The sequence below is a fragment of the Leucoraja erinacea genome, chromosome 1, assembly GCF_028641065.1.
Source record: "Leucoraja erinacea ecotype New England chromosome 1, Leri_hhj_1, whole genome shotgun sequence".
Classification (NCBI taxonomy): Eukaryota; Metazoa; Chordata; class Chondrichthyes; order Rajiformes; family Rajidae; genus Leucoraja; species Leucoraja erinaceus.
In genome coordinates this window covers 90,547,926-90,563,619 of record NC_073377.1, presented here as the reverse complement: position 1 = coordinate 90,563,619, position 15,694 = coordinate 90,547,926, and the positions used below count along the sequence as shown (strand labels likewise).

Here is a 15,694-nt window from a genome sequence, read left to right as displayed (position 1 = left end):
CCTATGAAAACCACCTTGAGCAGTACATTCCAGATACCAATCACCCCCTGGGTGAAAATATTATTTCTTGGATCCCCTCAAAACATCTTACTCCACTCTTTAAACCCATGGACTCTGGTTTTGGACACCTGCCATATGGAAATGTTTATTTCTGTCCACAATATCTATGTCTCATAACTTTGCATACCCCTATCAAGTTCTCCCTATCTCCTAGCATATTTCATCTATGCTGCAAGCAAAACAAAATCGGTCAATCCTGCCTCTCCTCATAACTAAAACATTCCATTCCAAAAACATCTGAATCTTCTTTACCATTTTCAGTGCATCACACCCTTCTATAGTGTTTTGTATAATTTCTATTTTCTTCATTTACCGCAGTTCACGCATAATTTCAAAGCATACAGTTTCAAATATTCATTGCAAATTATCTGTATGACATTTCATATCACATACATTTTATACTATTGTCAACATGAATATGATGTTTTTAAATACAAGTCAATCTGTACTTTTTGTGCTGTATATATTAGTTGCTAGTCTTTTTAAATATTTTGTAACACTCACACATTGAGAAACAATATTTTGGCACTTTATGTGATCCCCCTGATACAACAATCTGGCCCATTCAGCATAGCAAATACTTCCTCTTACATTAGAAGTCGTACTAACATTTTGAAAACATGTTTTTGCTAATGTTTTTGCCGTGCAGCAAACCTTTGGCGTATAAATGAGTATATTGTGAGTTAAAAGTGACCGAAATATAACTAATTTAGTATTTAGAAAATGCTTATACAATTTGTTCAACATTAATTGGCAAAAATCGCGCATGACACAAAGTTGGGTGGCAGTGTGAACTGTGAAGAGGATGTTAGGAGGTTGCAGGGTGACCTGGACGGGTTGAGTGAGTGGGCAGATACGTGGCAGATGCAGTATAATATAGATAAATGTGAGGTTATCCACTTTGGCGACAAAAACAAGGGGGCAGATTATCATCTCAATGGGGTTAGGTTAGGTAAGGGGGAGGTACAGCGAGACCTGGGCGTCTTTGTACACCGGTCACTGAAAGTTGGCTTACAGGTACAGCAGGCAGTGAAGAAAGCTTACGGAATGTTGGCCTTCATAACAAGAGGATTTCAGTATAGGAGTAAAGAGGTTCTTCTGCAGTTGTATAGGGCTCTGGTGAGACCCCATCTGGAGTATTGTGTACAGTTTTGGTCTCCTAATTTGAGGAAGGACGTCCTTGTGATTGAAGCAGTGCAGCGTAGGTTCACAAGATTGATCCCTGGGACGGCGGGACTGTCATGAGGAAAGATTGAAAAGACTAGGCTTGTAATCACTGGAGTTTAGAAGGATGAGGGGGATCTTATAGAAATATATAAAATTATAAAAGGACTAGATAAGCTAGATGCAGGAAAATGTTCCCAATGTGGGGTGAGACCAGAACCAGAATATTTTGGAGGACCAAGAAACCAGGGGCCACAGTCTTAGAATAAAGGGGAGGTCATTTAAGACTGAGGTGAGAAAAAAACTTTTTCACCCAGAGAGTTGTGAATTTATGGAATTCTCTGCCACAGAGGGCAGTGGAGGCCAAGTCACTGGATGGATTTAAGAGAGAGTTAGATAGAGCTCTAGGGGCTAGTGGAGTCAAGGGATATGGGGAGAAGGCAGGCACGGGTTATTGATAGGGGACGATCAGCCATGATCACAATGAATGGCGGTGCTGGCTCGAAGGGCCGAATGGCCTCCTCCAGCACTATAATGAATACATTCGTAACTTAATTTATTTTAATTCTTATTTATGTTTTACATTATACACCCATTGAAAAATATTTGACATTGAGATTCATTTACTGAAATTTTTCTAAATTCTGAACGTGAGAAAACATTTTCTATTTGTATATTTTTGACCATTGTATTATTTTAGAACAAACTTCTGTGAAACAGATTTTGAAAGAAGAGCATTGTGTATATGATCATCGTCATAATATCAACATGGGTCAAACTGCATTTTATTCCTCTATATCTGTCTGTATAATATTGCCCAATCTACAGTGCATTAAACATATTTTATGGTTGCTCAATGTAGTTATTAACCAAATCACTGCAATGAAAAAAAGTCTAATCATCATGCTGTAAAGCAGAAATGTGGGGGTTATCTGACCCTGGTCTGTGTTTACTTTGATTCTAACTGCCATGAGAAAGTTAATTGAAACCAGGAACAATGATCCGTATCCTTTGGATAGTATGAGGTATCGCTTTTATTAAGCTTTCATTGCAACTTGATTATCTTCTTATTTCCTGATCCTCTGTGCCTGTTTGTACAAAATGTAATACGATTATATGTTGGAATTAACGGAATAAGATGTTAATGCTTAAATCGATTTCTGTGAAAGATGCTACATAATAATTTCTGTTCAATCAAATTGATTTGTACAAGTGGTGGGGGAGGGGAGGAGAATTACCTTGTCTACATCTAGGCATCTCTGACCATTTAACATTAGAATTGGCATGTGATTTTTAACAGATTTTCTTGAGCAGAACAATTGCTTCATTGCAAACTTGTAAAAGTTTAAATTATGGGGTCCATCTTGCTATTTATTTCTATTGATAACAATCTTCAATGAATATGCATGCTTTTAATTAGTAGATCTGGATGACAGAAACAGACTCTCTAGGATGGTAAATACTTGCATATATATATATGTCTGTGGGTTCATTTTAGATCAGTGTCAATATGATTCCACTCGAATGTCAATGAAAGTCTAAAGTAATTAGCACAGGCATTTCATTTTCAGCTATCTCCACTTTAAATTGGTGCCTCATTTAATGCATTTGCTTGTAAATATTTTTGTCTCCTCTGGTACTTTGATAATTTATCTGACCTTTGGAATTTGGATAAATCTAACATTTTATGCATTTATATGATAGGTGACCATTTGGCTTTGTATTTGTACTAGCTTTTTGGGAAAACTGTCCAATTAGTCCCCTCCCTGGTAGTTTTTTTTGCAATTTGAACATAATTCTGCTATATCAAATATTTTAAGGGAGCATTCCACATGCATCTTTAGTTTAAGGCATTGGGCTAAAGTTAAAAGAGTATGCATCTCTTTTTATTGTGGCATGGTAAATATTTTCAACAATAAATTATTAAATCGTATTTCCCCCTGTGATTAATGAGGATTTATTTTTCTCAAATACAATGGTCTGTTTTTACCAAATTTGTTAAACACTGCCTTTGCATTTAGCTGCTTTGTGCTTTGTCAACTGGAACGCACATGGCACACATGACACATGGCACAACTGGCACTCACATTTCAGAGGCCCTCACATGGTCCACCAACACCGCTGCGCTGGTCAAGAAGGCACAGCAACGACTGTTCTTCCTGAGGACATTAAAAAAGACTGGTCTGCCCCAACAGCTGCTGACAACGTTCTACCGCTGCACCACAGAGAGCATATTAACGTATAGCATCTCTGTGTGGTATCACAGCTGCACGGAGGCGGTGAGGAGAGCTCTTCAGCGCGTCGTCCACAGAGCGCGGAGGATTATTGGGACACAGCTACCAGCCTTGGAGGGCATCTACCACACACGGTGCCTCTGGAAGGCCTTCAGCATCCATAAAGACTCCTCACACCCTTGTAACGGACTGTTCGAACTACTTCCCTCTGGCAGATGTTACAAGGCCTTCTACGCCCGAACCTCCAGACTCAGAAACACCTTTATTCCCAGAGCTATAGCGGCTCTGAACCGGCCCTGCTGAGTGCCCCCCCGTACTGTCTCTCTCGGATGGTCACGTCACACAGCTTATTTATTTATTTTACTTTTCCTTTACATCGGTTGGAAGCTGCATACTAAATCCCGTTGCACTGATGTGCAATGACAATAAAATATATTATTATTATTTTTAACCTCAGAATTGTTTGATTTCAATGATGTGCCGTAACTCCTCCGTATACAAACGCAGTAGTTATCTGTTCTGGTGAAACATCAAATAACACTAACCTTTGAGGCACTGACACATTTTTAGCACTGTTCATTAGTACCAAAAGCTTATTTTTTTAACATTTCTATTTAAAATGTAGTTATATAGTGGCGAGGCTAACTTAAATTTGCCTGAAATTATAACATTTAATTTGTTCGAAGTTTAAAGAAACATTTGAATTTTAACCACATGAAGCTTTAAAATTGACCAGGGGCTGGGTACTTTGGGCTATTCTTTGAAAAGTAAATTCTGAAAGTTGTTGGCATTATATTTTATTTCTGTAGTATTGTTCTGCGTACTTACAGGAATCAAACTAGTCTTTACCTTCAGTGAATGTTTAAGAAGGAACTGCAGATGCTGGAAAATTGAAGGTAGACAAAAATGCTGTAGAAACTCAGCGGGTGAGGCACCATCTATGGAGCGAAGGAAATAGGCAACGTTTCAGGTCGAGACCCTCCTTCAGACATCTGAAGAAGGGTCTCGTCCCGCTGAGTTTCTCCAGCATTTTTGTTTACATTTAGTGAAAGTATTTTATGTAACACCTGTGAACATTTTAGGGCATTGCAAACTAATTTTTTATCAATATTGAAATATTTCTGGTGTAGTCACTGTGGTAACAGGAAAACCATTGTCCTACACTGTCCCACAACTGTGTTTTAGTGAATTTGGTTGTGGAATATATTTGGGCAAGATACCAAAACATTTCTCCTGCTTTTCATGGAATGAATCCCTAGGATCTTTTTACATCTGTCTGATTGATAAGGCAGGTGCAGCTCTTTTCAATGAACCAAAGGCACATCTGAATGTGTATCATTTTCTTAAGACCGCATTACAGTATTATCCAAGATTTTCTGTTTGGATTTCTTGAGTGCGGCGTGCAAAGCTGACCTTCTGACTCTGGCCTTCTACTCCTTTATTGCTCATGTTCTGCTTTGGAATCTTTTGTACCTTACCATGTCTGATTGGTAAGCACTGGTTGGTGCCTCATTTCGACAATCATAATAAAGTTATGTGAGTTAACTGCTTAAATTTGTCTGGCAATAGCACTCGATGGACCTGCATTGTGATTTCTGGAGCCATAGATGTTGATATTGAAGATACCGATTTAATTTTTTGGACTATGCCACTATAGCTGATTTGAACCGAAATGGCAGTGGGACAATATAATTGATCTGCACCATTCCAGCCAGAAAGCATTCCACGCGAGAAATTCGATTCAATATAATTTTGTATAAATACCTAAGTTATGGGATCACAGGCTTACCGCATGGAAGTAGACCCTTTGGCCTAACTAATCCATGCCAAACAAGATGCCCCTTCTAATCTAGAACCCTTTGCCCATGTTTGACCTATATCCTTCTAAACCTTTTCTATCCATGTACCTGTCCGAATGTGTTTTAAGGATGGAACAAGTAGAATTGATAAGGGAGAGCCAGTTGATGTGTATCTGGACTTTCAAAAAGCATTTGACAAGGTCACACACAAGAGATTAGTGTGCAAAATTAGAGCACATAGTATTGGGTGTAGGGTATTGACATGGATAGAGCAGGAAGGTGGCAAGAACAGGAAGGCAGATTATTATCTGAATGGCGTCAGGTTAGGACAAGGAGAGGTGCAGCAAAACCTGGGTGTGCTTGTACATCAGTCACTGAAAGTAAGCTTGCAGGTACAGCAAGCGGTGAAGAAAGCTAATGGCAAGTTGGTCTTCATTGCGAGAGGGTTTGAGTTTAGGAGCAAGGAGGTCCTACTGCAGTTGTACAGGGCCCTGGTGAGACTGCACCTGGAATATTGTGTGCAATTCTGTCTGGTCTCCTAATTTGAGGAAGGACATTATTGCTATTGACAGAGTGCAGCGTAGGTTCACCAGGTTAATTCCCGGGATGATGGGACTGAATATGATGAAGGAATAGGTCGACTGGGCTTACATTCAATGGAATTTAGAAGGATGAAAGGGGATCTTATGGAAACATATAAAATTCTTAAAGGATTGGACACCTATGTTGTCCCCGATGTTGTTCAGAACCAGCAGCCACATTTTAAGAATAAGGAAAGATGAGGAAACATTTATTTTGACCAGATTTTAGATGATCAGCCATGATGATATTGAATGGCAGTGCTGGCTCAAAGGGCCGAATGACCTACTCCTGCATCTATTTTTCTGTTTCTATTATATTAGAACCCAAAACTGTAAATCAACCACCATTTTGTCGCAGTTCACTCTTCTCTTAAAAAAAAGTCAGGTATATCAATACAATAATCATGTAATAAACTGCTTGCAATTTCAGTAGCATGTGTAAAATAGAAAAATACAAATGTTAACATTAATACAATTGACCTTGGGATTTAGATGGCTGTTTCAAGTCACAATTTCCATTCTAGTAACTCACAATATCAGAATTGTCAGCATGGGTCCAAATAGCTTGATAATTGTTACAGCTGGTTATGTTTATTTTAAGCAGCAGCTTATTGGACATTCATGAGACAAGTTTCTATGTGATCAGGGGGAGGAAAGAGCCATCTGTTAAAACAAATGGCAAGTTATAATTTAATCCAACTACCACAGAAACAATGACCTGAAATTCATAGTAGTAATAATACTGTCAAAGCCTATGCTGTAGATGAATTTTGAGCACAGAACATCATATGCAGAAATACGTGTGGACTAACTGGATAACATCTGCTCTTTCCAAATTCATACAGCATTTAAAAATAATAAATTGAAATATTGAAAGCTCATATTTGGCACCTGAAAGCAAACTCCAACTGTTCCTTGGTGTGGTGGGGAAATAGTGCTTTAATAATGCAAGCCATGCATGATGACACTGATGCATTCAGCTCATATTAAGCAGACGGAAGGACAATTCAAGGTGAACAGCAAAGAGGAAAACAATCGCTTTAATGCTTATAAATATTGGATGGAAGCTGTACTGCAGGCTTCAGTTTTATTTCATGGTTTTGCCTTCTAAGCCATTAAGGTGATTTCACAGCCAAGCAAAAAATCTGGAGTTAGAGTGTCATAGAGTGATATAATGTGGAAACAGGCCCTTTGGCTCAACATGTCCTCAGTTTCACTAGTCCCACCTGCCTGCATTGGGTGCATATCCCTCCAAACCTGTCCTATCTATGTACCTGTCTAACTGTTTCTTAAATGTTGGGATAGTCCCTGCCGCCTCTGGCAGCTTGTTCATACATCCACCATCCTTTGTGTGATAAAGTTACCCCTCAGATTCTTATTAAATCTTTTCACCTTCACCTTAAACCTATGCATAATTGCCATATTTAACCTATGCATAGTTCTTTGAATAATTTGATTAATTTACCACTGCAACATCATATACACACGGCTCCTGGATAAGGAAAGGGTTCTGTTCCAGAGAGAACCGTTGACGACCCAACTTTTTTCAGTCAAAAATGGGCAAAGTGGGAGAGCGAGCAGAGGGAAGAGCAACCGCCAGCCTTCCTAACTCGACGAGCGAGCCCACTCAGTGCTGCCAACTATGTTCGGTTTGACCCAGACACCGAGTGTTGCAGCTCGTTCTATATATATGAATGTCCATAAGTAGGGCACTTGTAATGCAGGGCAGGTTTTATCTTATATTAATGTAAATAAAGCATCTCAAGTCAAGTATGGAATCTTGCTTGTAGCATCACATGCAAATAGGCTCAGACAACACACAAAACAAATTCCACACAAGAATGTAAAGGTGAAGACTGCAAATAAACAGGAGAGTGAAAATACACAATATGAAGATGTCCGTGGTAGTGCAAGAGGTGGTTTGCAGTGTTCCAGTATTGATGCGGCAGTAGGGTTGAGCAGGCTAGTTCAAGAACCTAATAATTGTGGGAAAGTAGTTATTTCTGAACATGTGGAACTTCAGGCTTCTGTCACTTCTTCCCAATTGTAGCAACAAGAAGAGGGCATGGCCCGGATAATTGCCGTACCAGGCCACAATGCAACCAACCAGGATACTCTCTGCAGTGCATCTGTAGACATTTGTTAAGAGTATTCGGTGAAATTCCAAATCTCCTTTACATAAGCTTTCGTGTGTGAAGATCTTTGTACCGGGCCTGGGCCTCAATACAATGAGATACAGCAATGTACGAAAGATTCCAAAACAGAACATGTCAGCAATAACAGTGATTTACGAAAGAAACAACAGTCAACAGCAGATGATCTAGGAGTGCAGATTCCCTGAAAGCGGTGTCACAAGTAGATAGGGTGGAAAAGAAGGCTTTTGATTCATTGCCCTTCATCAGTTAGGATATTCAATGCAGAAGTTGGGACGTTACTATTGAGGGGATGTTATGAAACTGGAAAGAGTGCACAAGGATGTTGCCAGGACTTGAGAGCCTGAGCTAAAGGGAGAGGTTGGGCAGGTTAGGACTTTATTTCTTGAAATGCAGGAGGCTGAGTTGCTGCCTCACAGCGCCAAATACCTGGTTCAATCCTGACCTTGGGTGCTGCTGCCTGTATGGATTTTGCAGGTTCTCCCTATGACCGTGCAGTTTTCCTCCGGGAGCTTTGGTTTCCTCTCACATCCCAAAGACGTCTTGGTGTATTGGTAAATTGGCTTCTGTAAATTACCCCTAATGTGTAGGGTGGATGCTAAAGTGCGATAATATTATAGAACAAGGGTGAGAGGGGCACAATTTGATAGGAACCCGAGGGCCAACTTTTTTCACTCAGCTGGTGGTGGGTGGATGGAACGTGGTAGTCGAGACGGGAACAATAACAACATTTAGAAACGTAGGAAAATAGTTGCAGGAGTAGGCCATTTGGCCCTTAGAGCCAGCACCTAAGGGCCAAATGGCTGATCATCTAAAATCAGTCTGAAGAAGGTGCCTCGACCCGAAACATTGCCTATTTCCTTTGCTCCATTGATGCTGCCTCACCCACTGAGTTTCTCCAGCATTTTTGTCTACCGTCTAAAATCAATACCACTTTTCTGCTTTTCCCCCATATCCCTTAATTCATTTAGCCCAAAGAGCTAAATTTAACTTCTAAGGAAAAAATCAAGTGAATGGGCCTTCACTGCCTTCTGTGGCTCTGAACTTTACAGATACACTACTCTCTGGGTGGAGAAGATTTTCCTCATCTCAGTCCTCAATGGCCTACCCCTTATTCTTAAACTGTGACCCCTGGTTCTGGACTACCCCCAACATCGGGAAATATTTTCCTGCATCTAGCCTATCTAATCCTTTAAGAATTTTATATGTTTCTATAAGAACCCCTCTTATTCTTCAAGATTCCAGCCAATATAAGCCCAGTCGCTCCCTTCTTTCATCATATGTCAGTCCCGCCATACTGGGAATTAACCTATGCTGCACTCCCTCAATAGCAATAATGTCCTCCCTCAAATTTGGAGACTAAAACTGCACTTACCGATTAAGTAGAAGCAGGAAAATGAAAGCACAATAAATTTAGGAAATTCCAGGGAATTCAGATTAATTTTCCCTGGCTTGGTGCTTGTTCCTGCTGTTCATGATCATAAGTCTACATTTTGTTCTGCTTTCATCCTGGAAAACAGAACTAGTGTTACTGTTGCCCCACTAGTTTTAAAACTATTATAGAAATATAGAAAATAGGTGCAGGAGTAGGCCATTCGACCCTTCGAGCCTGCACCGCCATTCAATATGATCATGGCTCATCATCCAACTCGGTATCCTGTACCTGCCTTCTCTTCATACCCCCTGATCCATTTAGCCACAAGGGCCACATCTAACTCCCTCTTAAATATAGGCAATGAACTGGCCTCAATTACCTTCTGTGGCAGAGAATTCCACAGATTCACCACTCTGTGTGAAAAATGTTTTTCTCATCTCGTTCCTAAAAGACATCCCCCTTATCCTTAAACTGTGACCCCTTGTTCTGGACTTCCCCAACATTGGGAACAATCTTCCTGCATCTAGCCTGTCCAACCCTTTAAGAATGTTGTACGTGTCTATAAGATCCCCCCCTCAATCTTCAAAATTCTAGCGAGTACAAGCCGATTTATGCTTGATTTTTAACTAATTGTCTTCAGGTTTGGGGAAAGAATTGTACTAACCAATATATTAAGCAACACTGAATTCACTCAAATACAGCCCTTTTATATTGTTGCTACTTAATTGTCCTCCGTTCCAGTCCTATAAATATTAGCTTGTTTTTGAAAAAAAAAGAAAGACAAGGGAGGTGCATAATTTGACACTCTAAACTTGAAATTGCACTTTTACTGGCTACAATGGTTTGTTGATTCTTACAGATCTTGTTTTAAAATAGCTCAAGGGTAAGTACAGTTTGCACATCCAGTTTAATTTTATTTTCATGAGTTATTTTGACCTTGTGCTGTGTTTTAAAAATTATTGTGACAGAATTAAGTAAAGGAGTAACAAAAATGAAACTAAATATTTAAGAATTGGAGGAAACAAATATCTTAATTGAAGAAAATCTGAAATGCTGTCCATTATTCTGAACATCTTATTTTGCTTATAACCAGTGATATCGAAGTAAACATTTTGCATACATATGAGGTATTTGACAGAGTTAACTGGAAAATACTATTTTCGGCCATTCAAGCAATCCCTGGAAGAAGAGTTTATTAGGATTTAATTTTATCAATCTATTGAACTACAGGTGGAAATAGTGTAAAAATATAACACTCTTTTATGTATTTTTATTCTGATGTGCAGTATTAGGATTGAAATTTAATATTGAAACAAATTAGTGCTGATTTCTAAATGTTTATTTTCACTTTAAAAAATCATGTTGAAATGTTAAAGATTGGACTATCAATCAGGCGATTTAGATATTTTAACTTATGAAGTTCAAATAATGAATGAAAATTCGTTGTGATCCGGGGAATGGATAATATCTGGATGTTATTCACAATTTGCTGCTGATATTTGTGATGCAAGTTCTACACTGCCTGTTGCCCAGTAATTATCTATCGCTTTGACCAAACTATGGCGGATGTCAGGGATGGGCCAGGGCAGTAGCCCAGATGAGGTTGGAGAACGCATTATTTGCCTTCAGCTTACTGATCATTTGAATATGTCAAACGAACTGCATTTTGATCTTGAATATACCCCCAATCAATGCAATGAATAGCTGGTAGCCCTCTACTTTATATGGATGCTGGAGGTCTGCGAAATAAAGTTTTCTGATCTTTAAAAAAATACAACTATGGTAACTGTAGATTCCTCAGAGCTGCTACTTCTCCCATTCCTGGCTTTACGACTTACTGGGGCCTTTGATACATAGAAACATAGAAAATAGGTGCAGGAGTAGGCTATTCGGCCCTTCGAGCCTGCACCGCCATTCAATATGATCATGGCTGATCATCCAACTCAGTATCCTGTACCTGCCTTCTCTGCATAACTCCTGATCCCTTTAGCCACAAGGGCCACATCTAACTCCCTCTTAAATATAGCCAATGAACTGGCATCAACTACCTACTGTGGCAGAGAATTCCAGACATTCACCACTCTGTGTGAAAAATGTTTTCCTCATCTCAGTCCTAAAGATTTCCCCCTTATCCTTAAACTGTGACCCCTTGTTCTGGACTTCCCCCACATCGGGAACAATCTTCCTGCATCTAACCTGTCCAACCCCTTAAGAATTTTGTACGTTTCTATTAGATCCCCTCAATCTTCTACATTCCAGCGAGTACAAGTCCAGTCTATCCAGTCTTTCTTCATATGAAAGTTCTGACATCCCAGGAATCAGTCTGGTGAACCTTCTCTGTACTCCCTCGATACAATTAAACTATTCATATTTCAGCAAACTGGCCTGAGTGGTGTTTTGCTGCAACTGTTCTTATGTTTCATTAGCAGTTATGATACACTCTGTTTTTGTTCTAAAGATTTAAATCCTGTTTCAAAAATATATAATATGCTTTAAAAAAACCCTGAAATAATTATGTTTCTAACCATATATGAGCTGAAGGACATGTATTGTAGTCTAAAGTAAGTTGTTAACTAAGAATTTGAGAAAACTGCAACAAATGTGCTATATATGAGATTTTTTAATGTAATAACGATCTGTCCTTTTTTGTTATCTTGCCGAGAGTTATAGTTAACAATGCAAGAATTACTGTATGTACTGAATGTATTTTTCTCCTCACAGGATCGCACTCGTCTGTATGATTCCCTCAACATGCATTCACTTGAAAACTCTCTCATTGATATTATGAGAGCTGAACAAGATCCCCTAAAAGGTTGGTGAAATGAAATAGATGTGACTTGAAGAGGTGATTAGTTAGTCTCACTACAACATGGAACGTTTGTGCTAGCAGTGTATAAAATGCTTTGGATTTTAAATAATGAAGAATAAAACTTAAAGTTGATGCAAGTATACAAAGATGCAAAAGAATAATCTTGTGCAATCATGACTGCCGATAAACCGAAAAAAATGCATGATCGGAAATAAAAAGCAGATTGTTATAAATACTCAGCAAGGTAGGCAGCAACTGTGGAGATGCAATCTAGCATTTTAGAAACGGTAACCTTTTCTTTCTCCATATGTTATTTCTGACTTTACTTTTTTTTCACATTTTCAACATCTATAATATTTTACTTATGAATAAAAAATTGATTGAATTAAACTTGCATATGGGGAAAAGATTTTTCTTTTTTGAGAAAGAAAATAAAAGTGCATGACCAGTTTGAGGTCACTTTATATAACCATGGTAGTGAAAAAATAGTCCAAAGGATGTAGATAGTGTGACAGATAATTTTGTGGTGCAGAAAGAGACGTTTCAACCCAAATGTTTGTTGCTGTTTAAAACTTGGTTATTGGAAACTATCTTTCAGTTTAGGTAACTGCCAAAATTGGTGGAATTGTGAGAAAATTAGTTGCAGGTATACAGGTAAATAGGGAGAAAAAAATAGGAATGATAGGAGTGCTCTGCTGAAAGCTAACAATAAGCTAAGTGGCCTCCTGTAGCAGGTACGATGATTCAACAAGAGAAGCCAAATATTAATCTCTAACCTGTTTATTGAGTAATAAATTCTGCCTATATTAAAGAAAATAACTTGTACGTGAGTTTAGCTATTATAGTGGGAGTGCTTGGTCAGAAGCTGGGTGTTTCTGATAAAATATCTAATGTGAGTTTTAATAGTAGTGAATTAAAATACTTGTACTTACGCTTCCAAACCTGTGTTGCAATACCAGTAAATGGTGCCAACTCTGGTAGACAATGGAAGCAAAATCACTATACAGTAGCACCATAGTACATAAGCTGACCATTGGCCCCTCCATAGATTACCTATCCAGAGTTTGTGTTTTCAAGAGAACAATACTCCTTCATTATGCCACCTAATATGATGCATGGAGGACTCCTTGGCTTCTGAGGATTTATCAAACCTAATCAGAACCCATTGAACTGAAATATTGATGCTAAATTTTCATTAGCTCTCGAATGGATTGATTGATTGGTACTAGATTGACAGGAGGGTGGGATCTCGTACAGGACAGAGACAGGTGAGAGGTTAGAAGTTGGTATAGAAGGTGGTAAGAGAAATGTTGGAGGGCAGAGAAAGGCAGAGAGCGAGGAAGACAGATTGGTGTAAACTGCACGTATTTTAATGCAAGGGGCCTGACGGTCTAAGGCAGATGAGTTTAGGGCATGGATAGGTACGTGCGACTGGGCCATAGCCATTACCGAAACCTAGTGAAGAGAGGGGCAGTACTGGCAGCTCGATGTTCTGGGATACAGGTTTCAGGAGAGACAGGGGTGATGATAAAAGAGGGGGAATTGCATTGTTGGTTACAGTTGGCTGTGTTCAGAGGTGACGTTACGGATGGTTCATCAAGTTCATCAAGTGAAGCCAACATTAACATTTACATGAATATATATGAATATGTATGAATACATTACACTGCTCTCCTTTTTTAAAGTATTAAATCTTACTCGGTTACAATTTTGTTGTTGTGATAATTGATTTAAACCAGTATTTATGAAATCTTAAATGATAAACATAATATATATTTTACGTATCTACACATTTTCGTTTTACTTATACAATGAGTTACTTAACTTACAAACCTAATCTGACTACTGGTTTACGGATCCTGCTTGATTGTCTAACAGTAACAGGTGTAACAGGTTTAGGTGTTGACTCAACTGTAGGCTTGTTTGGCTCTGTTTTAGTACCCTAACTTTGACCAGAGGAATCTGTTTCTTTGTCTGTACTAACTGAACTTTGTGTTTCAATCACAGTGGTCTCTTCCAACTCACTTTCAGATAAAAACTCAGGGATTAGGACTTCATGCTCAGTTTTTGGTTCATCTTTGGCTGGCACGGGTTATTGATTGGGGACGATCAGCCATGATCACAATGAATGGCGGTGCTGGCTTGAAGGGCCGAATGGCCTCCTGCACCAATTTACTATGTTTCATTAGGCATTTCATGTCCGTCATTCATTACGTGAGAGATCACTGCACCTACACCATAACTTGAAGTATCACAGGCAAGTTACATCTCGTGTGTCGTATCGTTGTGAACAAGGAGTTTGTCACTTGTCAAGATTTCCTTGCATATGTCATATGCACGTTGCTGTTCCTTTGCTAAATCTGGAAGGAATCATGCATAGAACTGCACCATCCCAAGGAATGATCATAGCTCTGACACATTGTTGGTTTTTGGAACATTCACTATTGCTCCACTTTCGCCTTCACAGGGCAAAGTCTGTTGTCGTCTACTTTGAGTCCAAGGTAGACCACCTCTGACTGCAAATGCACATTTACTTTGTCGCAGTTTGTTGTTGTGGCTGTTCAGTCGTGTGAGAACTAGCTCAAGGATTTCCAGATGTTCTACCATGCACTCTGTGAATATCAGTAGATCATCCTGGTTGCACACACAGTGCGGAATGCCTTCTAACATTTTGTCCATGACTGACAGGAACATTTTTGGGGAGAATTTCACACCAAAGGGCAGCTTTGTATATGAATACAAGCTCTTATGTGTGTTGATAGTCAAGTACTGCTGACTTTCCTTGTCGACATTGAGTTGGGAGTAAGCGTGAGACAAATCCAGTTTAGTGAAGACTCTTGCGTACAGATCTTGCGAGGTTGATAACGGATATTGTTCAGCATGAACGACTTGGTTGATTGTGACTTTGTAGTCACCACCTAGTCGAACAGTTTTGTCGGCCTTGGGTACGGCCACAATTGCCGTTGCCCAGTTACTCTGGTCTGTCTTCACGAGTACTCCATTCCACTCTTACCTGTCGAGTTCTTCCTCCACTTGTTGCTTTAGTGCATATGCTACAGGTCCAGGTCTCACATCTTGCTTAAGTCGAATGTGTGAAGAGTACCCTGTTATTCCCGTGTAACTGTCAGCAAAAATGTTTGCATGTTTGCTTATGATGTTTTCAAGATGTGATTTGGACAAATTGACGCTGAAAATGTTCTTCCAGTCTAACGCTATTCTACTCAGCCAATCCTTTCCAAGGGGGGTTGGTTTATTTTTGTAGCTGGCTACTATGATGGGCAATGTTGCTGACTGACCATTATGCTGAACATTATAGTTCATTTGTCCACATGTCTCCAAAACTTTGCCCGAGTAGGTTCTCGGCTTAACCGTACTCTCAAACAATCGGGAACTTTGTTTCGTACAGGTCTTTGCTCATGACCGAGCAATCTGCTGCTGTGTCAATACACATATCGATTAACTGTTCATTAATCAATAGTTTAGTTTGAAAGTCCTTGCCTTGACTGGTTGTAGGCTTAT

At 39.3% G+C, this 15,694-nt stretch overlaps 1 protein-coding gene across 2 annotated transcripts in view; it reads left to right on the top strand.

Moving 5' to 3' along the window:
* cpeb2 (cytoplasmic polyadenylation element binding protein 2) overlaps positions 1–15,694 on the top strand; it is a 116,889-nt gene that overhangs the window by 25,344 nt on the left and 75,851 nt on the right. For both annotated transcript variants that reach the window (XM_055638827.1, XM_055638828.1), the window contains exon 3: positions 12,088–12,178. In XM_055638827.1, coding sequence (XP_055494802.1) covers positions 12,088–12,178 — 91 coding nt within the window. The remainder of the gene's footprint in view (positions 1–12,087; positions 12,179–15,694) is intronic.